Genomic DNA, 25,329 nt, shown 5'->3' with positions numbered 1-25,329 from the left:
AAGGCGGAAGAAGCGTGTGGTCAGAGAGAGCTGCAAAACAACTCCAAAAGGGCATAACAGCATACACTTGTGGACAGTATCTCCTCAAAAGCATTCATGATGTTACGCCTTGTTGCACACATGAAAAGTGATAGAGATAATTGTGTGAAGAATGAGCAGAGACAGTATGATTGAGAAGTTAAATTTCTGCATATTTTCGTAACTCTGCAAACCTGGCCAACTGTTGCTTAAAGTCATATTGTCGGTTTGGGAAAGTTACAAATATGAAGGTTACAGCCCCCCATCCCCGTCCCCGTCCCAATTCCAGGACATTGTAAAATTGTAGAGAGATGGTTTCAGAAGCTGTTCAATAATTTGACAAGCAGTTTGTTTGAAGCTTTATGACGAATTAAATTGTATTTTGGCTAGTTCCTTAGCCATGGATACTGCATGTTCAGATGAAAATTAAATGGACCGTGTGGCTGTTTTTTCACAAAACAAACTTAGATACAAAAAGCTGCCTCAAAGATTCAGTAAAAAAGAAAATTTAATTTCTGAGTTCTAGCCTTTTGCTCATCATCAAATAAAACAGGAAGCTAGGTGAATATTTATAGCTAGCTCAATGCTTTGCTAGAGAGCTAATGTATCTTCGCTAGTTTATTTGCTAGTAGTTTGAGGAATAGTCACAATAAAAATGTGCTTGGGAGGCAGAAAGAAGAGTAAACGCGGTTAACTGACGTTCCAACATTAATAGAGCAAAAGAGAATCAAATCAAAGAGAAGTGAACAGTTATTGAGTCTTTTTTTTTAATTCAGTTTTTTGTGTCGCCATTAGCCGTTACGTTTCGACATTTCCCACAACACCTGAAGTAGACATGAGGAGGCGCGGTGGGGGAGGGGCTATGCTAATGAGCAGCCGTTGACTGAATAGATGCTCCCCGCGCCTGAGAGTGGAGCGGGACACTTGCTGTGGGAGAGAGGAGCCAGAGGACGAAGAGAGATTGGTCGCCGCTCAAACAAACAAACAAAAACAGATCACTTTCACTCGCCGCACATCATCCCAACATGGCTTCAAAATGTCCCAAGTGTGACAAGACGGTGTATTTCGGTAAGTGATGCCCGCTATATTTTGTCCTGGCTGTTGAAATTAGTTTCGGCTGATGATGGTGATCCTGCGCGCTAGCCAAAAGATTCTCCTGACAGGGCAATCGATCTTTTTGGGGCAACTTCTTTTACATTTTTTTTTTTTTTGTAATGCTATAGTTATTTAATTTGCAAATGCAATGAATAGTGCTTCTAATCGGATATAAAGTAGTTAATGCCCATTAATTGAAAAAAATATACCTTTCACGCAACTAGAATTAAGTTTTAAAATGTATATTAACTAAAAATGCCTACTTTTCAAATGAAGTTCTGAATGGTTACATACACTTTGGCTATTTGTGCCTTTTGAACAATATCTCAGTAGAGCACAGTAGAATATTAAAAGTATTTTTTGTGGTGTATGTTTGACTGTAGCCTAATATTTAATCCATAAAGCTCAATATTGCTTTAGTCTTTTTTCTGTCCAGTGGTGGGAAAAAATACAGACCCTTCCTACACTTTCCACATGAGTTTCTCACATAAAGTAAAGTTCACAGCATTTCTTTTAGATTAGGTATTGTTTGAGGGAAATAGTTGTTGGCAATGTAAATCATTCACAGAGACAAAACTTTGGTAGAACCAAAAGCTGGAGAGTCAATCAATGTAAACAAATCCATATGATCAAACATTTAAACAAATATACACCTTTTAAAACCTATAAAATCCTTTTATCTAATGCGAGAGAAAAACATGCCCCTTCTGCACTGTCTTCACAAAACTGGATGAATGATTAATCTTATTTTGACACCGATCTGTGCCATTTTTAATTTGTTGTGTTTGGTAAACATCCAAGCCTGGCAGTTGGCTTTGGAGGGTTGCTGCTGGAAGACATTGCCAAGAGTGCAGAAATGCCATATGCTGAGATTGCCCACTCACAGAGGAGCACAGCAACATCATGCAGTGGGATGAAAACCTGTAAACACGCATCTTTTGCATCCTTGTAAACAAAGGTGGGTAAACAAAACACCCACTTGGGCAAAGAGCTTTGACTCACATCTAGTTACAGTGAGGAAGATGGCATCATATATCTCCTAAAACAGACTTTTACAGTGGAAAAAAATGTACAAGAGCAAAGCAAAAAATTAAAGGAGCTTAGACTGTGATATTAAACGAAAACTTCCATTGCTGCTTTTGAATCTGAAGGCTGCACATGACATGCACCCTGTTCAGTGTCTTTTAGGGAACATGCTTCTGTCCTGTTGAACCTTGAAAAATCGTGTGATTATGTTTGACCACATGCTGGGAACAAATAAATCTGTTCCTTGGTGCAGATCGTTTCAACACTTCACAGCACACATCAGAGCTGTCACCGGGGTCAAAATCAATTATGTGAGTGGATGGAAGTCCTCTTACGTAACAGGAGTGGCAGCGAACATCACAGCTGCTGCTCATCCTGTGGGTCCCAAGAGTCACTGGCATGGAATAATATCCGTACAAATAAGATATATTTTCCTCAAATACAGATTTTATGCAAGTATGAGTATTCACTTCCTCTGTAGCCTTAATTCGCTGCAGTGAGTGAGTCACAGCTCCTCAGTGATGTATGTTATTTTTTTTATGTAACATACTGAAATCCAGCCTAGTGGTGTTATTTTTGGTTGGGGTGTGTCTTTTTGGGTGGAGAGCGCCTTGGGCTGCTTTGACTGTAAAGATGAGGAGGGTGATGATGAACTGCTACTGGAAGCCGGCATGGGTGGAATTGACTGCACATGTCAAATCAGGGAGGATGTAAAAAAGTTAGGGCAGGTGTTGATGACAATATTAAAGTTTCTGTCATTGCAAGGGAGGCAGGGAAGCCTATGACAAGACATGGGAGAGATCAGGGAGGGAGAAAGGTTCAGCCTGTGCTGCTGCCCACAGCCTGAAGCATCAGCATGATGTCAGTGATGAATTTCAGATATTGTAGAATGAGCTCAGCTGCTCCACCTACATAAATCCTCCTCCTCGGCCACTTGACTCTCTAGAGACGCAAGAAATCCAGTGCTGAGGTGAAATTTCGGGTCTGCAGAACAGTTAAAGATAGAAAACAGACATGAATACCCTGCTTGTGATCTACCCCAGGACATGTGTTATTGATAAAGAAAATTGTCTATTTCCCATCCCATTTAGCTCCCATTTTTCCTTCTTGTGGTGTTGGTTCATGGCGTGCTATATAGAGCAGTGATTGGCCCACCCTGTAGTTACCCACCTGGTCCCCCAGCTGGTGTTGCCCAATATTGGATTTTACAGGCGATACGTTCAACACTTGACTCTCCGTATTTACTCCTGCAAAAAAAAAACATCCTCAAATGGCAGCGGTAAGCCACAGTCTGGGATGGAAACTTTTTTGTTTTCATTATTTTCCATCTGTTTCTTTAATGGGCAGCTGTTTTACAGTGGTGACGTTTCAATTCCATGGCCATTAAAGGCAAATGTTGACTGTTGCTTCAATCCCCTCAGACTTTGAAATGTCTAAAGTGTTGCAAAGTTATTTTCAGAAACCCAAATAAACGGCAACCAAAGAAAAAAAGGAAACGTTCACTTGTCGCTGGTACTGTGAACATCTCAATTGTAGGGTTGAATTCAAATTCCCAGGGTTCACATTGTAACCTTGCATCTGTTAGCTCCTGTGGTACAGAGATGCTTATATTACACCAGGGACTGTTCACTGACATGTGAACAGGCCCAGTGGAAATACATTTTTAGCGTGTGAGAGAGTCCATGCAGGACACAACACAGCATGGCTCACTAAATCGCCCAACTCCAGACCCAAATTCAGCTGTGCGATCCAACTCTTGTTCATGACAAATGGGCGCAATGCATCTTTGTGCAGCTAAGTGAATAAACGAGAACTTAATGGGAACTAAGGGTGCACTGCTGTGAGTTTCTCTTTCATTCACCGATTCCTCTCACTTTGGCTGTCTTTCCTCTTCTTCAGTCACATGGTGTTGCCTCAGGCCCTGAATTCCTCCTCCCCTGATTTTTTTTAACTACAAGGACTGGGGGAAATGGGGTGAGATGGCTCGCCTTTATTTAAACGGAGACTCTCAAAGTGCCTCATGCATTATAATGAGAAACGACATCTCCATTCACACAAGGCTCTTTCTGTCTCTGTGCATGTTTGTCGCTCCGGCGAGGGAGAATACCTTCGTCCTCTCCGCCTGATGATACGGAGTGGTGCAGTGTTTCCCACACACTTCTTTTTAATTTTTATTCCGCTTTTACCCCAAACATCATCACAATGCCCTTTTTTCTTTCCCCTCTTTTTTTTTTTTTGTCAACACTAGAGTACCCTGTTTTCCACTTGGCTGCCCAGCAGGCTGTGTGAATGTGCCTCGTCAGTTATGTAACATAATTTCTTGAGTCGTTGCCTCCTGTTCAGTGCCATTGCATAACCTGCCAACTACTGTGCGCCAGTCAATGAGGGCCCTTTTTTTCATCCTTTTTGAGGCACAAATATGATCCCCTAATGGGTATAACATTAAGCTGGACCCCCCCCCCCAACCCACACACACACAGGTGAAACCATTCCACCTTCCTTACATAACAGCACAGAGGAACAAAGTTGTCTGTGTACAGTTACTCTAAAGTTATAACCCTTAACATTTTTATTGTTTAAAGGCCACATTTTTGATATTATTTATGGCTGGTATTTTTTCAGCACTAACAGTTCAGTGTATTTTCATTCTGTAATTGCCTCTTTATAATGTAGTCTTCTGTAGTTATACAGCTATGCATCAAGCTAGTCACGCTTCCAATAAAGGCTGAAGATTGGCCTTTGAAGTTCTTACGAAAAGTGTATTGGATAAAACAGTAAATTCAATTATAGAATCAGAAAAATCAGAAAAAGATGAGACAGTAATAGAACAAAGGTTTTGTTTAAAAAAAAAAAGAAAGAAAAAAAACAGATTCACCATTAGAATATGGTCACACCGAAGGTGCAGGAGCAAACCATTTGCACGAGCTAGAGTGTAGATGTCAGATAGTTGTAAATTGCAGTTGGCTAGGATGCAGCGTACAATTCACAATATTAATCTTTTAGCTTTGTATCCGTCTGTGACATTTTCTGCTATGTTTGAGATTTTTGAGCGAGAGTAAAGTTACATAACTACACAAATTCAGAGATCAAATGTAAAGTCAATTTAAAGCCGATGTACAGACACAAATTCACCCGGGGTGCAAACTGTGGCAAAGATGAGGCCATGGAAGTTTAAATGTTTTATTTATTATTTAAATTAGGCGTAAAATTAGCGCGTATCCTCTGGTTTTGTGATTTCAAAAACATAGAAATACAGGAGGAAAATGGAGGAAGAATGGAGGAAAATTGTGAACTGAAACAAATAATTACAGATCGAGTATTTAATTTTTGAACAGTTGCTCAAATTTTGAATAAAAAGAGAAAGGCCTTACCCATGCACAAGAGATTCACGGAAAAAAATGCATGCACGTACTGGATGCGAAAACCAAAGCCAGTACACGCCTGCATTTCACGTGATGCGACAGACAACATTTGATTTCGTTAGGTCGTTATTAGTGCTCAGTCTTACCATTTTAGACTATGTGTTCTTTAGTCGTCTTCCTCTTTATTAAAACAGCGTGACAGCGCATGGTTTGTTTGAGTGTGCTGTAAACAGATACACTTCTTTTGTTGTGTCTCTGACAGTAGCGGCTCAAGGCGAGTTTGCTACCCAAAGTGGTTAATACAAGTGTCATTTTGATGTTACTCTGTATTGTTAAAAAGCTCATACCATTACCACCTCAGGTGTTGCCAAATCAGCAGGTCTGAAATCTTTAATCGCTAAAGAATTATGACTTAAACTCTTTAGCTTTGAGGTTTCTTTTTGTCAACTCTTTCGAAGGGAAATACTCCACTGCACCATGCTATTATGTAGACACAGTCAATTTTATTACACCACTTTACAAGACTCAGATGATTTCACTCAAAGGAATTTAAGCACTGCTATGTTTTATGCCTCTGTCATATGATGTCTACTCCTCAAGGGCTGATTATCCAATTACTATAGGCTAGATCTGAAGGTGCAATTCTACTGATATAGGCCTGCTTCCTCCTTTGAAGACATCTTTTTGAAGTCCCTGTAGCTGGGACACCATGTCCTCACTGGTTAGAGGAGAGATGTGGTGTGGGGTAAGCAGGCTCAGGGGCTTAGGGTCGGTCAACAAGTCACAGCGGCAGGGAATGTGGAGTAACACTTTGCCTGCGGCTCCTCTGACCAGCGCAGACAGGATGCGAGTTAACTGCAGCCCATTTACGTCAGCCAGCAGGATTCACAAGGTCGGCCTCTTTTATTCATAGAGGGAAGGAGGGGGTTAGGGGTAGAGAGAAAACCTTGGGAGGAAACCTCGCCTCAGCTGAGGCGACAGACGACCTCCAGAGCTAACTTTTGCCACAGGGTTGCATCAGCCGCGGGGAGAGACGGATCCAAATCCACGTTTCCTAGAGGCTCTTTAGCATCGGTCTCCACCCTGCACAGTCAGTATGAGCACCACAGGGAGTTGCACGCACACACTGACCCTGAACAAATCAATTTTCATGTTCGACAACACACCGCTGCCAGGCTCAACCCACTTTTAGTTTAGACAGATCTAACAGAGGATTGTGTTTTAAAACTCCGAAACTTCCTTTTCACAAATTTCACAAGTTTTTAAAATATTCTCAACAGTCTATCAAGTATGGATTGACTATTAATCTCATGCAATTATGTTAAAGCTTACGCTTCATACCGTTACTGTACAATAGTGCTGAAATGATTAGTCAGTTGACAAAAATATGGCCAAACATAATCTGTTTCTAGCTTTTCCAATGTGAGGATTTGGTCCTTTTCTTTGTTTTATATAATTGTAAATACGGTATCTTTGGATTTTGGACTGTTGATCAGACAAAACAACAAGACATTTACATAACTTCAGAAGTAATAAAAGGTACTTTTCACTACTTTCTGACATTTTCTAGACAAAAAGATACATCAGTTCGTCAAGAACATAATTGGTAGTCGCAGCTAAAGGAATTTATTAAATAAAAATGTGATGATGACATGATGATGCTCAATAAAATATGCGGTTAAGTAAGTGATGAATGAGTTTGTCAAATGCACGGCTTATACCTCAGCTGAAAATTCCTTCAAAGTCACTTCCCTTGGTGAGGTCGAATACCCCTGTGTGTCCGACTGAATGGCCATTGTCTCTAAGTTAAGCAAAAGGTCACAAGTCCTTGAGGGTATTTGTACTCCAGAGAGCAGAATGGTAAGAGGATGCAGAGAAGGAAACACAGGCGGCTTGTTTTTTCCTTTCTTGCATTTCTCTTGAGATATGAACTGGGTTTTTCACTAAATGTACCTCCCATGTTTGACTCCTGCTTTGCCTTTTGGGCCTCCAGTCAGTCAGTAAGTCAGTCAGTCAGTGAGTCAGGTGTACGGTGTTTATTAGGACGTGCAGTTATCACACTGCTGTGACAAAAGCAAAACAGCCACGTGGACTCAGCCATCACTGATGGATGAAGGGAATGAGAAACAGGATGGTGAGAAGGCGGTGTGCATGTGTGCGTTTATGAGTGTGTTATGGACACACTCATAAACGAACAGATGGGTCCGCATTACTAGAGGGTGCAACAGAACGGAATCTAGCCAAGCGAGATTTAGAAATATTTACAATAACATGGGTTACATCATGAACATTATGAAGACGCTTGAGCTAAGTTGGCGCAAAAATGCTCCTAATCCAGTGACTTGATGTCTGTTTAAAATACACTGACTTAACATCAGTCTCATCTGTGACAAACTGATTGAGAATATAGTTATAAACTGCGGTGGGTCCTTCGACGATCATATGTCCCCTCATGCTCAATTAAAGTGTGTTACATCTGTGTACGCTCCTCTTCAAACTGTTGAACATCCAGAAACAGGAGCCTTTACAGTTGCTGCTGATTTTGTCTTGTTGGTGACTTGGAGCTCCTGCAGCACGCCAAGCAGCGGCAGTGTTGTCGTCCCCTTTGTCAAACACATTAGATTTCCCCTCCGTCTCACCCTGATCAAATTATGGAGCGTTAAGCGTGCACCCACGTGAGATTTCAGAGCCCAACCCCCTGCTGTGCTGCATTCTGGGAGTTCAACTGCATAAATTTTGTTCAGAAACTTGTGCTAGTGGTTGTTTATTGGTTATGACTTTTTGTAAGACAGAGGACAAACTTCCCTGAAACTCAGTCCATCGTCTGCTCTGGTGTTTGGGTGCCGCCGTCCTGTCACTGTTGTCAATTAAGCAACGGTTATTGAGTCATCTGGAGAAATGGGTCAATAATGTTTTCCCTCTGAAGACCTCTTATTAAAGGTCTGTTGCATATTGTTCTGTCCAATTGCAGTGTGTTTGTAGACCATTTGCTGCAGGCCTGCCCCCTTTACAGGCCGTGGGGCTCTGTCTCTGTCGTAATTGGTTTCACTCTCATTACTGTCTGAAGTGTAAGTGCATCACGTAACAGAACAAACAAAATAAATCGAATCATAGCCTGCTTGAAGTTCTCAGATGTCCCTCTGTCTTTGGAGGCAGAATGGATTCTCTTAACCTCGGAAGTATCACGAGTAATTTGTTTTCAAAGATGCTGGATCTTTTTGAGGTTGAATTGCTGTTTTTACCGTTTGCATTAGATGCCTTATGGCTCCAATTTCCGAGGAAAAAAAGTTAGCCTTAATGAATGATTTCTCTTTCATGAGAGACCTTGGCTTCCCTATTGGAATCTACTGCTTTGGCTCTTAAAAAAAACCTCATGTCTTACAGACTCATACCATGGATAGTATGTCATACTTAACAGTAGAAAAAGCTAAATTATTCAAAATAAAATATGACTAAGTACTTTCTCATCAGTAACAGTTCTGTTACAGATGTTCAAAGTACTGTATATCTTTACCTTTGCAGCTATTAAATGCATTATAGCTATGTAAAGTGTAAATATGTCTTACCATATGAAATCTGAAACATGAGCCAATCACAATTTCCATGTTTTTTCCAGTTAGTGACATAAAAGCTCCTAAATCACTTACTCATGCTTTGACTTTTGAATGACACAAAGTATTGTGTTTATTTTAGAAGTTGCCCCTCATGCCCGTGCAAATCCAGTAGTAGTGCTAACGTAATGCCATTTTCGTTGGGCATCAAGTCAATTTTTTTACAGTTTAGCCGGTTTGGTAATTTCCTGGCTCCAAATCAACTTAACTGTGTTGAGATGGGTGGAGTGCACAGTTTTTAGCACCCATTTCTACATGATATTAGAGTTCTGTTGCTGCTTGCTAAGATCACATCTTATAAGGAAATGTATGTGGCTTACGCACACAGAAACTCTTCATAATAACAAACACACTTTCAAGTATGTCCAATTTTGCCTCCTTTACACGGATTAATGTTCAGTAACATTAGTGAAACTAAGCAATCGTAAACACTGAGGCTAAATCAGTGTGAGGAGTCAGCAGCAGGCTGTTTTAGTGATTTAAGCCATATTGACGGTACAATCAGAGAACTCGACTGCAGACTGAAGAGCTTAGACGCGGAATTTACAAATAAAGTTAAGCAGCTTACAGTGGTGCAGGTATCATATGGTTATGGTGATGACCTCTGACTGTCACTCCGTTTTAATTTATCTTGTTGAGCTCAATGTTCCTGCTGTGACATCATCTCTCTGTCAGTCAGTAATTCACATGAATAATGACTAAACTACATTCACTTTAATTCACAATTTTTTAGATGCAAAATGTGGCACAATGTAACTATGGCATCACTGTGAAACAGATAACAGATAACAAATGTGAAGATTGAATAATTTAAGATAAAGTAAATTTTCTACGGTACAATTTATGTTTGGAACATCTCTTAAGAAACAGCCATCAGAGTTTATGCGGTTTCAAATCTAAGAATTTCTCTATAACAATAAATATTAATTTCTATATGAGCACAGTTAAAGCTTAACTTTGAGAGAAAACATCCTCAGTCATTATTTAATAAGAGTTTAACAGTCAGAAACTGAACTAATCAACTCAGGAATGTGTGGGTGTGGTTTTATCTGATTTGATTTGGCAATATGTGCAAACAACTGTACAACTGTCTTCAGATTCGGGCTCAAATATCTAAACATCTAAATATATAAATCCTGATTGGTGCTCAGAACTATGTGAATGTTTTGCCTTTATCCACGAGTCCTGCCCATTTCCAGTGAAATGGGCACGGACAAAAACACAAATACAGAAATAAACAAAACTGTTCTAACCTTGGCAGAAAATTGTGTATTCACATGGGAACAAATCACTCATAATAAGAAGCTGATTCAGAAAACAGGTTTTCAGGGGCCTTGAAACCCATGCAGATTTTTTTTAAGCTGTAGTACCCCTAATATACAGTAGTACCTTTATACAGTTATTCCAAAACAAAAACAAAAAATCTAATTGAAATCCTTCAAGTCCCGTGGATGAACCTTATCCATGGGATTCAGAAAGGTTTGTCAGTTCTTCAGCACCTCCATATTTAGTGTGTTTATATTTATTCAGAACGGAATGCAATTATAGGGTTTGGCCAAGGCCATTGGGCCTTGTGCAAGAACACCAACAGAGTTGTTCTTCAGTGGCACATGTGAGTGCTTTATGGAAATTTGTCGCATTCACCAATTTTCTCCTACTTAGAATTTTCTCTCAAGTAGAAATTAAATTTACAAGTTGTCCAGACCTGTGGTATGAGTCACGTACAGACTTTCTCTGTATGCCTTTCTCCACAAGGCAAAAAACCTGAAATCATAATGCCTTAATCTGAATGAATTTGGAAGAGAAAAAATACGAAAATGAAATTAACTACAAAGAAATATAGGACAAACTTTTTATTTTTAACTTAAAATTAATTTTCTGTTCACCATAACATCATTATCTTGGCTTATTTCTCACTAAGTATTACTCTTTGGTATCATTTTTGTGAATGAAACTTGCCCACAAACGGAGCAGAATAGGAACCTTTAATAGCAATTTTAGGGGCATTTATTATGCTAATGATCAAACTTCACTGAAAAAAGACAGTACGAATACGAAAATGTTCTTGCATGAGGCCCAATGATTACACAAGGAGGTAAGCAATCAATTTAGTATGTAGATTGCGGCCTAAACAGCAACCGCACTGAATAAATATATGGCATTTGCTGTGAGAAGAAGTGCATCTGCTCTTTTTTCCTGAAGGTTCATTTTTGTAATAATTTACTAAATATGGGCTTTGTTTCAGGTTGCCCAACTCCGCTATTATACCCAGCAGGAAACTCTGAATTATTGGAACTACTTTATTTCATATACAGTATATATATGTATATGTCTATAGTAAATTCATAGTAAAAACAAGAATTTCAGGTGAGATGTACTAAAACTCTTCAACAGTGATGTTTCAAAGCAGGTCCACTGTTTACATAAAAACACAGGAGGAATCCTTTGTTTTTTGCTTTTGACTGAGGCAAATTGCAGTCAGTTGTGAGAGAAAACAGCTTGGCTAGAAGGATTTGGCACATCCTCACTGATGTTGACAATGTAAACGTGAATTTCCGGAGAGTCTTCCCTGTGAACAGGAGCTTGTTTGTTTACACATGTGGGCGCATTTACCCTCATGTCGTTGCTGTAACGAGGTAGAGGAAGATGTGGTGGTATTTCAGTCACTTCATTTGTGCCCACACGTGTACTAATTTGGGATTCCAAGAGCTGACTGTCTATCAATCCACTGGTGCGGTCATTAGTTAATTTTTATTTTTTTCATTTAGATTTTTTTCTATTTGGTATCCATGTATAATGTAAACCCAATTGCATATTTTCTGGATTTATTTTAGCAGTCGGGGCTATATGAAGGATAATAAGCATAGTGGTTGGATCAGAGCTGGGGGTATAAACATCTGGGCCAAATGCAGATACCCTCCACCTCCCCCACTCCATAACTCCCACAACACATAATACAGACAGACAGGCTCACCCCTCTTACAATAACAACTGCCCTTTAAAAGAGGGAGTTGTTAAACTGTGGACTTTGCTACTACACACACTGACACTTTCATATACAGAGGAATGAGGACGTACTGGTGAAGCTCTGACGTTTGTTTCCATTCATACGCAGACTTTTCAAATCTGTCTGGAGGTGTGTCTGCGTTCATGAGTCAGTCAATGAAAGATACACACACACTCTATACGCAACATTGAGGACGGAGGGGCAGGGCTCCTCTAGGCCATTTATGAAGCCTATTTTTAACACTGTAGACGTGTCAGGGAGTATATGGTTATCCTCAGATTTAGGAGGAAATAAATCAAACACACTCACACTCACAGCAGACAGGTTAAGCCCCTGCTGGTTCCATTCAAACTGTTATTAAACATCCACTGAGGAAGTTTGAAGATTTGTGATGATTCTCTAATTTAAGATAAACTCAAGGTGAATTTTACAAAAGTCAATTTAAGTCAGCTCATTTACATTGAAGGTTGCCTGCACAAACAGAAATGTTAATTCTTTTGCATGGTGAAGTATTGAATGAGAATTGCAGTCGAATTTGAAGCACTGAAAGGGTTCTAGACCACAGGAGTCATAGCTTGAGCAGCAGGAGCAGCAGCATCATCAGCAGCTTCAGTCCTCCATCTGTGTCAACACAGGATGCATTCAGGCTCAGCCCTGAGTGTAGGTCACCCACGTTTTTGCGGCGCTAAGAGCCCATGCGACAAACGGGTTCAGTTCTATTGTCATTTCCACATATGCTTGATATACATACAGGGAAACAAAATGTTCCTCATGGACCTCAGTGCAACATATAACAGACATACAAACACCGCACAGTCTTAAGGATAAGAGTGAGCACTCTTACATCAGATGCAAAAACCTAAATGTTACCAAGTTCCAGTGTATTTTTCCTCTCGCGAGCCTTTAAATTTGCATGATTGAAGTCACCAACGACATTGAAAAATCCTTTGGGGTGTGCTGTTTGTTGAGCACTGATGCCAACAGCAGTGAATTCCCTCGGCAGATAGTATGGCCAGCATTTCGTGACTGTAAACTCCAGGATCTGTGGCCCTCCTCTGATTTAAGAGCAGATTATTGATTTATAGATTGATTTATTACAGGCTTTTTACTCTGATTGACAGTATCTTTAAGAGTGATTTAACATTTCCGGCAGTGTGTTTTGGCCAAGTCAGCATTCCTCTGCTCTCAGGTGTTGATGGGAGGCCCCCACCCTTCACCCTTCACAATGCACCCCATCATCAGCTATTTTGCGGGGTCTTGTTGTTGGGCATTTGTCTCAGTGCTACAATTGACAGCGAGAACTGACAGAGAGACTGATTGGTGAGTGAACAGAAACCTCTTCATCGGGTTTCCTACAGCATTGCTGAGAAGCATTTTTCCACATGATTCTCACAACATAATTGTTGTCGTTCACAGCAAATCAAATCCAATTTAACTTTGTTATCCAAAGAAGTAAATTTAGTCAAAGATGAAACAAATGTACTGACGCATTACAAAAATTCAGTCTGTTTGAATATGTTAGCTACTGCTAATGCAAGTTTGGTTATCTGTATTGCTTGTTTGTTTAATTTTTTTGAGAAGTCTGCTGGTCTGGTGCATCTGTGTATCTTCCTGAAAGTTGGCCAGTGTGATAATTGTTCTAAGGTCTTTTTAAAAATGGAATCCATTTTGTGACATCCATATTTAGTTATACTTTGTCTTCCAGTTTTGTTTCTTATTTTTTTCTTGTTTTTTTTTTTTTTTGACAAGATAGTTCTTTGCACCCCATGCTGTTCAGAAACTGACTCAAATTTCTGACGTGTTTTTGACGTCCATTTATTTTGCTTCCTGACATGATGCTGAAAGGAATTTGACATTACTTTTAACAGGTTATGGTACATGCAGGAAAGCAGCTAAAGAAAGGAAGAAAAGGAGGAAGCAATCGTCTGCATGTCTGCATACATGCTGAACGTGTGTGCATATGTTTGTGTTTATTTTTGACCGAAGGTATGTAGGAAACCGACTCCGGTATCCGGCTATTTGTGCCCTGCCTTGATAAGAGAAGGTGTTTCCTCTGCTGCCTGCATGACTCCTTAGGGCCCATTGTGAGGAAGCAGCAGAAATGTATTCTTGGAAAGGATATAGTTAGGGTCCTTAGCTTGTCTGGAGGGGCAGTCAATATTGGGAGACTGGAGAAAAGGGAGACGGAAATGGGGTTGAGGGGCAGTCTGCAGAAGGAGGGGTATACTGTAAACTGGGGGGCGGGTATGTGTATGTTTGGAGGGGTAACACAAAGGATCTGGGTTAGATGCTCCAGCTGGACTGGGACTCACATCAATGTCTGTGTGTCCCGCAATGACATCATGACAGCATCCTGTGTAGTACACAGGCATACCCAGTATCCCCCACTCTCCGCCCTTCCCCCAGAAAACAATCATTCAGTTGGCAATGACAGAATTTCCACTGAGGCACAGCAGTCTTGAGATACAGTGCACAGGCTAATCATTATTGAGGAGAGTGAAGCAATGAGGGGGTGTCATTCCACTCTGCGATGAGTGATTGAACGGCACATTATGACACATACAAAGCCCGACACAACTGATGGAGAAAATAAAAGCTGTTGTTCACAGTAATGTATATAAATGCTGCTTTATGTGAATGTTTGCACTCACCCCCATTCTTCTGTCTCTGTCCCTTGTTTTTCATGTGCAGCTGAAAAGGTGTCATCACTGGGGAAAGACTGGCACAAGTTGTGTCTCAAGTGCGACCGCTGCAACAAGCTTCTTAACGCTGGAGGCCACGCTGAGGTCCGTACGACAGCACTAGTAACAGTAGTGAAATTATATACATGTCACACTAATTCCTATCTTCTCTAGTTCTGCAACTAACCATTGATGCATGGTTTATTCTATAAAGTGATTAATGGAATAGTGGAATAAAGAGTATTCTTTTTAACAGAGCAGGAAAGCAGAAAATCACATTCCTGCTAAATAAAAGTACAAAAGTTCATTATTCTGACTTTTTTTTTGTAATGTCTGCTTTTACTAGATACTTTTATAGCTTTAGGCACCTCATAGTATTCAAATACAGTTTAAATCTTTGGTTAAAATGACCACCTACAGTGACGCTGGAATGCAGCATATTCATTCTGTCATAAGGCGTTACAAGAAGACAAAGCTTTCTTTGAAGGGTGGAAACTACTGACTAAAATGATTAATCAAATTGTCAATTAGTTTTTGATCTTCAGCACTATGTGTCATAATCTTTTGATCAAAATTGAATGTCCAAAGGGTCCAGCCTCTTGCTTAAAACCACTTTGACTTTGAACAAACAGTCTTTTTCATTGAAGAACAATCTTTCCATTCACAGTGTAATTAAACGGTGGAATAAAGGAAAAACCACAATATGTGGCTTTTAACTCCACAACTGGGGCATTGATATGGACTCCTAGCCTGTATAGCTACGTGCTTGGAGACTGACTAACGTCTAACAAACTAATAAAATGTCACCAGCACTAAATGAGGTAAGAGTTAACTTGCCTCTGAGGCCATTCAGGCCAACATTGTATGCACTCAGTGGTGCTAAAAATGTCCACCAAATGGCTTCTGTTATGCTCTTCTGAATTGACTTCATAGACTTTTCCCTGTGTTCACTCAAGCTCTATTTTTCTACACAAATGTCAGTACAGAAGGGCTGATAACACAGGGTCTAAGGCCAACAAACACTGCGCCATCGTTCATTGACTGTTACTGTGAAATCTAAGAAGGGGAAGCCGGTGCTGCCTGGTTATATATTAACTTAGTGACATTTATCTACAGTGAATCCTCAATGAAAAATGTAAACTGTTCAGCAGATGTTGTGCTTTTTCAGAACCTTGAGCGTTTTAACCTATGGAAAATGATAGTTTATTATTATTTTTGCTATTATTATTTTTTAATTAAAAATCCATATCCGTAGTTTAGTGTCAGAGAGGAAGCGCAGTATTACAGTGGGAGAATATCTTTTCAAATTTAAGCATTTTTCAGTGGGTTATTTCATTTCACAGACCATGTGCGTTTAGTACAGGAAATTGCTGAGTGAGTGCCCTTTTTCCTGTCAATATGGTTTGTACTTGTGGGAATTTTAACCCCCTTAGTGCTGCCAGATGAGTTGCTTTCAGATCCTTTTTTCCTCTTTCTGTTACATAATCAGACTGGAGCATCACATCTCAACATAGATTCCCCAGACTGTGATCGCCAAATGAGTGCTGACACCTTCACCCTGGGGATTTTCTTTTTTTCCCCCTTTTATTTTGCCCTCCATGGCCCATCCAACAATTCAATTCGTTCTCTCTCTCTCTCTCTCTCTCTCCCACTCTCTCTCTCTCTCTCTCTCTACATGCGTGAATATCACTGAAGGACTTTTCCGAGTCTCCCGCCTTTTTTTTTTATGTGCAAGGAGGATGTGATCTCAGCCTCTTTTGTACACAAAAGCAATTTCCCTGCAGACCCCAAAGGATGCTGCTCCTACTTTTTAATCTCTGCATGATTACAGTAATGTAGTCACACAATCGCTCTGACGCCTGCGCGCTCTCTGCACAACTATCCTCTTCTCCGCCTCCATCCTCTCTCTCCATGGACAGCATCCAAATCCTGCCCTGGGCTGCAGCGCCGTGCTACGAGCGTGACTTTAGTAGGAAAAACTCGATGCTCGATCATCGTCATGGAAACAGAGTGAGGGAGAGAGACATCACATATGAAAAAAAAAAAAAAAAAAAAAAAGGAAAGCATATAAAGCACCTGTGGGATTGTCTAGGAGGGTGTTTGATGTCATTTTAGGCCTGGTATGCAGAAGGTTAAGAACCTCAGAGCAGTAATGGCTGCTTCTTCGGGGGGGGGGGGGTCTTCCTGAGGCTGGTGGCAGAGAGCCAGGCTGGAAAAGACAAAGTGACAAGTCTCCACTGTTGACCCTAAATGATCCTGGCTGTATTAACCCGTAGCACCTGTTTAGCACAGTTTGTAACAAAATTTGCATACCTTCTTTTCTGAGTCAAAACGAGAACATTTATGCAACCATAATTGATCCAAGTCCAACCTATTCCTTAAATAACCAACAGCTAAGACATGTAGACCTTGCCATGAGCCAATAAATGAAGGAAGTGAGAAGCAGAATAAAAAACAGCCAGGGCCAGGACAACTGGGCCAAATTCATCACATCTGCTCATAAAGCAGATGTGATATGACTGAAAGCTCCAGAACAGCTAATAAATGGACCTTGAGGTGAGACTGGCTTGTCAACTGCTGTTTCTGGGGTCAAGAATGAACTCTGAAGCGTTAATCCATAAATTTGCTGAGAAATCATATAAAAATGTGCTCCTCATAACTTAAAAATCTTCCCTCATAATCATCATATTTAGACTGTTTGTTTCTTCAGGAACAGAACGATCCAGCTTTTCTCAAGCTTCTTTTTTTTGGTGAAATACTGGATACTTTGGATACTTCTTCAGACTTTAAAAAAAAGTCTTTCAAAATCAATCAGTTAGTCCTCATCCTTAAAGGGCTTTCTCTTGCAAAATCGAAAATACTGTTCGAAAACTCTACCCATAAAGCATAAATCTCACCTGTGTGTCACTTTTCAACGTTTGTTTTCGAGTGTGGAATGGGCTCATTGTTTTCTCTTGTGGCCGTAGGGGTAAAAATACCTACTACGAGTGCAATTCTCACCAACCGTAAAGTATCAGGGCGCCTCTGTTGTCAGGGGGCAGTAATCAGCCCACAATGAGAACAAGATATTGCACTAGAAAGGTGAGATTTATGCTTTATCTGAAGTGTCTTCAAACCCTATTTTTCAGTTTTACGAGAGAAAAGACTTTAGTGCGGAGGAGCAACTGGCTGGTTTTGCAAATGTATGTCTGTTTAACTTTCCCACCCAGCACTCAGTCGGCACTCTGCACTTCTCTATGGGAGTTTCCAAATAGAGCTAGTTCACAAGTAGATATTTGCTTTGTTTTAAGAGGTCACAAGCCAAAAAAAAAAATATGGAAGAGCATTTACAGTACGATAGACATGCTAAATGTTGACATCTCTGAAAAGCCCAACCTATTCCTAAATTTACTAACAGCTAAGACATGTAGACCTTGCCATGAGCCAATAAATAAAGGAAGTGAGAAGCAGAACAAAGGGGAAACAGCCAATGCTTCAAAGTTAATCCACCTTCACTTTGGTCTTGAATTCTAGCAAAGCAGTGAGTAATGGCTGAAACAATTGGCCACGGAGTTCAAAAGGTGGAAGGGAAAGGGGAGCAGAATGAAGAATAGATGGAGACGACAGATTTCAGACTCAGGATGTGGGACGTAAACTGCAGGGAAGAGAGTGGGCTGTGCATCAGCGATGGATGATCCATTTTCAGGGTCCCTCTGCTTCTTGATGCTTCGCAGCCAGAGCCACAGTGATACTGTATTGCAGGCTGTTGATAGACCACTCCGTACACCTGGCAATGAGACCCTGTGTGTGAGACGTGTGAGAGGAGTGCGTGGCGGCTCTAACAGTAGCTGATCCTGTCACGGTTTATGCATTATTAAAGGTGAGAGAACAGTCCTTTTTACTGCTGCACCGCCTTTGAGGAAAAGGAGCTCATTTGGCCAAAGCAGAAGTGCCCCTTGTCCCTTGTTCTTCTCATTTATGGGCATTGGGCTCTGGACCAGTGGCTGCTCTGGCTTCCAGCCCTGATCCCCTACCCGAGCTGGTCACATGCTCCTGCAATGACCGTCACATTCCCAGCATGCATCAGTAACCGGGCCATCTATGTCTTAGACTGGCCCCCCCTTCAAGTGGCATACGGTCATGTAGGCTGCACTGAAGTGTGGCGATAAATTCATCAACACGGGCCCGTTTCTTGGATACAGCCCATGATATTATTTTGTGTTGAAGCAACCTGTGACAGTGACATCATTAAGCAGCCTTGGAAAAAAAAAATGCACGTCTCCGTTTTTGGACACATTTTCTCCATCTCTTCATTCCACCAAAAAAAAAAAAGATCAAAACCAAATACAAGATGTCAGAAAAATGTGTGAAAAAATATGACTTCTCATGGATGTCATGGTTCAGTTTTCTCATCTGCGTCATGATTTTTATTATTTTTTTCCCCCCTTCATTACAGGTTTTTTGAGTTGGTTTTATCTGTCTGTCATGGTGTTTTTCTGTCTCCCCCACAGCACGATGGAAGGCCCTACTGCCACAAGCCGTGCTATGCTGCCCTCTTTGGGCCAAAAGGTGAAGTACATGTCATTTTACTCAACAAACAGTGCTTCGTAATTTGTCATTGTTTAAACATAACATACAGTATGTCAGGTTAAGGACTAAAAATGATATGCATCAATAAACAAATAAGTGAAGGTTCAAAAGGTTTAATTCATTCATCCATAAAGACATGGACTGTACAGTACTCCCATCCTAATCAGCTAACACCGATGACCAAATACAGATAATAAATACCCACAAAAACATAAGACTATATTCCATGATTAAATACTTAAAGATGTCCAAACAACAACATAAAAGCAGAATAAGATTAAAATTAAATTCAGCTTACATTCTCCCCACAACACATAACCTGAAATACCACGTAAATAAATTAATATTCATTTAGTATTTTAAACACATTTATGCATTTTTCAAATCTGCATTAATCTATTCATCTATTCCAACATTTATTTATGTATTTATTTGTCTGTATATTAAATGACTGGTACACCTGCTACTGATGTACACACATTTTTTATTCATTAATGAAAATCTTTACTTTATTACTTTACTTTTGCATTTATTTGTGTACTCAATCTATTCTGTTAGAAAAAAAAAAAAGCCTTGAGTTTTTAGTCTTCAGCAGAGTCAGATAAAGTGCTGATTTCAATACTGATTTTTTTTTTTGCCCCCCCCCCCCCCGGATCCTGTCTTCTGTCATTTTTAGGTGTGAACATTGGTGGAGCAGGCTCTTATGTGTATGACGCTCCAGTCAACAACAACCCCACTGGTGTGGATTCAGCTCCCAAAGCTGAGGAGAAGCGAATGTACGCACCAAAGGCACCATCGAAAGGTAAACAGGAAACGTGTGCATGTATTCATAGGGTATGTGCCTTACACTGTGGCTCTATCAGCAAGTGTTGAGGTGAGAAACCTGCTCGATGGAGGTGTTTTTTCATAGAGATTTGGGTGTTTTCAACAGGCTGCTGCTGACTCAATGATAAGACTATTGATACAGAAAGTCTCCTGGGATTTGTGGGGGATTTTCTCAGATGCACATACCACATCAGCAGCAACAAAACCATTTTAACTTTTGTTTTTTTGGGTGAATTAATTTCTGCTGTGCAGTTTTCAGTTAGTGGCCATTTTCCAACCACTTGGTTGTTGAAGCCAGAAAACTCTATTTTATTTTTTTTTCCCCTAACCTTACTGGAGCTAAATTCTTTCAGTGTGTTGGACAAAAATTTGGAACAGTTTACCAGATGACATGAGATCTTTGAAACCTATTACACATTTTATTAATCCAAAGGAAAGCAGAGAAATGGGTTAATGACTTTAGTATTTTAGTACAAGTTGTATAAAGCGTAACACTGTAAATACTATAATTAAACCTGCACGTGGCCTCTTCAGTTTTTTTTTTTTTTTAAAAACACTTTGTTTTATATGCTGTTTATAGTTTGTTTGCATTTCTGCATGTCCGTGTTTTCCGTTGGCTATAATCTGTGCGCTTTAGTTTGTCTGTTGTTGGTGAATATGTGGGAAAAGTGTGTCATGTGCTGGATGTTTTATGACAATAAAACCAAAACAAAACCAGCCTTCGCCTTTTGGCACCACCTGCAGTTCCCAACGCAGCGCTACATGTAATCAAACATCCCTTGGCTGCCATAATTGGCTCCTGTGAAAAGGAGTGAGAGAAGTGTTTTAACTTGGCAACCAGAATATATAAATTGAACACATTAGCCTTTTTTTAAAAAATTCCATCTTGAAACATCTAAAAGCTATTTAGTACCCGGCTCAATTTTTTTTTTTCTATTCCGCCACATTATTAGTACACGGGATTTCACACCTAACTGGAAACATTAGTGGTCATTTATGGAACCGTTTTCCTTCGCTACCTACAGCTTTTCCAGTATTGTAATGTGTATGTGTGTGCTTATAATGTGTCAGCAGCTGGAAGCATCACCACTTTTTCTGGCGAGGCCAACCTATGTCCCCGATGCAACAAGAAGGTGTATTTTGGTAAGTAGCTCCACACATCCAAGAAACACGGGTGAGGAAAAAGGTGCAGTAATAGGTGTGAGCCTGCAAAGTGGTTGCTAGGGTGTCTCACAGGTGCGTTTTGTTTGTTTTTCACGATAGCTGAGAAGGTGACATCACTGGGCAAGGACTGGCATCGACCCTGTCTGCGCTGTGAGAGGTGCAGCAAGACTCTTTCTGCTGGCAGCCACGCAGAGGTGAGAGAAAGAGGCATTTATGAGGAGGAGGGGGGGGGACGACCAGTTGAAATAAATGGAAAGAGTCAAAACAGACAAATACAAAAGTGCTGACAGAAGTACACTCGGTGGCCACTTTATTAGGTATACCTGTACAATGTAAGTTCTGTCAGTCTGCTTTGAAATGGTATGTTTTAGCAATGACAGGTTGTGAAAACATGTACATTATATAAGTAGATTCTCTTTAAATCAAAACAATGAAAACAAAGAAGAAATGATCAGTGAAAAAAAAAAAAAAGGGATAACGGAAGGAAAATGTGGCACGTTTGAGGAAATCAACACCTAATTTAATAAAAAAAGGTGAAGGTGGAGAAAAAAAAAACCCAATCATATACAGTGGCATTTATGTTAGAAACATTCCCTTTGTTTTATTATTTGCAGCCTGTCACCACCTCTCACAGGGTTACAGAATACTTCAGTGACCATAACGCGGCCACTATAATAAAGGCTTTTATAACTTTTGTACCTCTACTTTCTTTGGAACAGAAATATAATGCTGTAATTTTGTCAATGCTTCCATTCTTTTTTTTATTCCAGCATGACGGCCAGCCCTACTGCCACAAACCATGCTATGCTGTTCTCTTTGGGCCCAAAGGTAACCGCTAGGGGGTGCTGTCAACCCACCAATTAATCAGCTACACTTGAACACAGAATGTTGTATGTCTGAGCACTTGATCCAAGCTGCATACGTTGCACAAAATAAGTGTGACTCAACAGTCATTTCATCACAGCATTGTCTGCAGCTTCTTGAGCCTGAGGATAACCGTTGCAGGACATGTTTCGCAGCCTCTCCTGCTCATGTTGTACCTTCTCTTGCCCTCTCTCTCTCTCTCTCTCTCTCAACCCCTGACACCCACCGTTGTCCCTTTGGTTCTTCCAGGCGTGAACACTGGTGGTGTGGGCAGCTACATCTATGACAAGGAGCCCAGTGCAGTTACCCAGCCCTGAACCTTTGTCCCCTCAGCCTCATCCCTCCTCTCTACACAACACTGACCATCAACCACAGTATCTGTAGCCTTTTTCCACTTGCCCACCTGTGTGTTCATACCTTAGAAGACCAGCTTTCTGCTCCCGATTCTTTTCCCCTCTATGCTGATCCACTCCCAGCAGCCCCAGATCAGATGATTCATTGATTACAAATGCTGCCTAGACATGATATTGACGTGATATATTACATTATATTATATATATAGTATATATTTACTCCAGGAGACTCCTCAGCACAACCACATCCAGCATTCCCACATGATTGACTCGATTCGTTAAATAATCGTAACCAGTTTTGCCATTTTTACACATTTATAAATGTATGTCACCACTTTAAATGTCACTACAGTAAGACCTTAAGGTCTTAACTGTCAGTTTTGCACCAAGAGAACAGTGTGAGGAGGTTTTGACATGTATGTCTAAAATTTAAAAGGAAAAAAAATGAGATGGAAAGTGAATCTCAGGTGGGGGAAGGTGCATTGTGCTTACAACCAGATGATTTTCACCTCAGAGGCTGCTGCATGCACAGGTGGTGCTCAGGAGGAGCACGTTGCCAATAATGAGAAAAAAAATTAAAAAAATACTAAATCTGTATGTTGGCTGCTTTATAACATTCCTTATGTGGAAGAAAAAAAAAAAGTGATGAAAAATGGTCAGAACATATTGTATAAAAAAAAATATGCAAAAGTGGATCTCTGAGGCGACTGTTACATGATTTTCAAAACATCCATGAGGCTGTATCCTTTTGAGCCTATATTAGCCAGGTTAATGGCTGAATCTGGAATATAAAATATGTTGCGCTAAACATTTTGTCCCAGTTTTTTTATACTATACTGTTTTATACTATAAAGCGAGGAAGAATGTGGGTGAAGGTTTGGGGAAGGTTGGGCTGTGCCAGGGGAGAAACATGTATTTATTGCTTTAATTCAAGTCCTTTAAATTTCATTAGCCATTGTACTACTACCCTTTGTGACACTGATTATGAAGAAGGTAAAATGAGGTGACGTAAGCTGTATAATTCTCTACAATCAAGATTTTTATTGTTATTTTCAAATAAATAACCCTGCTGTTATTATCATCCAAGAGATGACGCGCTATTTGAAGTTTTGTATTTTTTTGCCATTAGCAGAAACAGTAGTTTAGCTTCTAGAAACCGAGACGAGGCACTGCAGACAAGTCATTCGGTAAGAATGTGCAATTTAGTATTATTATATGACTGTTACTTTGTTTGCTTATTACCTGTTGTACATCGTGGGGCTTTATAGACGCTGCAGGGATCACCGTTTGTAGAACTGAAACGCTGCACATCAGCCCTGCTACATTTGTCCTTTTGATCCCTTGATTAAATATTTCAGAAACTCTTCATCTGTGTTACTACGATTGTTTGACAGATTATGACCTCCTCTTCCTGTTGATTAATTTCAATAAACAAACATTACATGTGGTGTGAGTTTGTGGTTTTGTTCTCTCATTATCATTTATTTGCTTTGATCTAACTGGATTGATCAACTGAGCTACAATGAAGATTGTGTATCTCTCTCTGCAAGCAATAGTCCCGTATTCACTGTTGGTTTGATCTCCTGCACGTGCGCACACACACACACACACACACACACACACACACACACTCAAGCTACTTCAAATAATGAGGCTTGTTTGAAGCAGTTACAGCAAAAGCAGGAGCAATGAACGCGTCACTCTCCTTGTGCAAATTGTACCACCAAGCTACAACAATACACAAGTGAACATATGAAGCAGTGAATGTCAAACGTCATTACAAAAGCAGAGCAGGTGCGCTCAGCATGCTTTCCCTGAATGAATCACCGGGTTAAGTAAACTCATTCGTCTCGGGGCAGTCTTAACTGCCAGAACTGTAACACAGTGTGGTTTATGATGCAGGAAGAAAAAAAAAAAAAAAAAGGCAGGTCCCCCTATTTAGCATTTATGAGTACTATCCAAAAATTCAGTAAAATGATTTAAACACAAACTATGACGTAGTTGTACACAGCTATAAGGGCATCCCCAAAAGACATTTTATATCACTACAACCGTATTTTACAATATTGTCAGTCATTATACACAAGCCTCCACTTATGGCTGCCCACAGGAAGAGTTATAGATGTTGACAAGTACATTAATAAACCCTTACATCTGCTTACAAACTACATTATATAGTGCATTATAAACCCTTAAATGTTGTTAAAAAAAAAACTGTCTTAAAGTAGCAGTTAATTGGAATAAAGTTACTGGATATTCATAAATCTCCATGTTCTTTATAAATCAGAAAACTGACTACTACATTTTGGAACCTTCCTGTGAATTTACAGCCATATCTTCTTAAAGAAGCTAGAAGAAAGGTATGGGACCTGTAAAGCCTTATCCTTTCCTACTTGTAAGTTTTTAAACACAGAGGGTTTTTGAGATAATTGAACACAATACATTTATATTATTTTACAGTATTATTATATTGGTAGGTGTTCCTATTATTTTGTGCACTTCTTGCAAGCGCCTCATGCACTGCAGAGAGGGTAAAACCAGAAGCAGTACAGTGTACAATTAACCTGCTTTGTTTGAGGTTGAAAGTGATGCTCTGTCAGTATCTAGAAACCTAGAGGGAGAATAATTGAGTTTGAAATGACTGGAGGGTGTAAGCCACACTTGACTCACTGTTTCTTACCTCACACACCTATGCAAACATGATGACGGATAGCAGGAAGAATGGCTTCACCCTACGCCAAGGTTTCAGCCCCA

At 40.1% G+C, this 25,329-nt stretch overlaps 1 protein-coding gene across 2 annotated transcripts; it reads left to right on the top strand.

The window, feature by feature from the left end:
• Positions 1-937: 937 nt before the first annotated feature.
• Positions 938-24,023, top strand: crip2 (cysteine-rich protein 2). 2 transcript variants are annotated; one of them, XM_040136473.1, is made up of 8 exons: positions 938-1,086; positions 14,811-14,905; positions 19,291-19,348; positions 20,046-20,171; positions 21,269-21,337; positions 21,458-21,552; positions 22,129-22,186; positions 22,472-24,023. In XM_040136473.1, the coding sequence occupies exons 1-8, from the start codon at positions 1,044-1,046 to the stop codon at positions 22,537-22,539; spliced, it is 612 nt and encodes a 203-aa protein (XP_039992407.1). In that variant the 5' UTR covers positions 938-1,043; the 3' UTR covers positions 22,540-24,023. The 2 variants fall into 2 exon arrangements, with proteins under 2 accessions (XP_039992407.1, XP_039992406.1); XM_040136472.1 differs by having other exon boundaries at positions 21,266-21,337.
• The last annotated feature ends 1,306 nt before the right edge of the window (positions 24,024-25,329 follow it).

Source organism: Xiphias gladius, chromosome 10 (genome assembly GCF_016859285.1).
Source record: "Xiphias gladius isolate SHS-SW01 ecotype Sanya breed wild chromosome 10, ASM1685928v1, whole genome shotgun sequence".
Classification (NCBI taxonomy): Eukaryota; Metazoa; Chordata; class Actinopteri; order Istiophoriformes; family Xiphiidae; genus Xiphias; species Xiphias gladius.
This window is presented reverse-complemented; position numbering and strand designations above follow the sequence as displayed.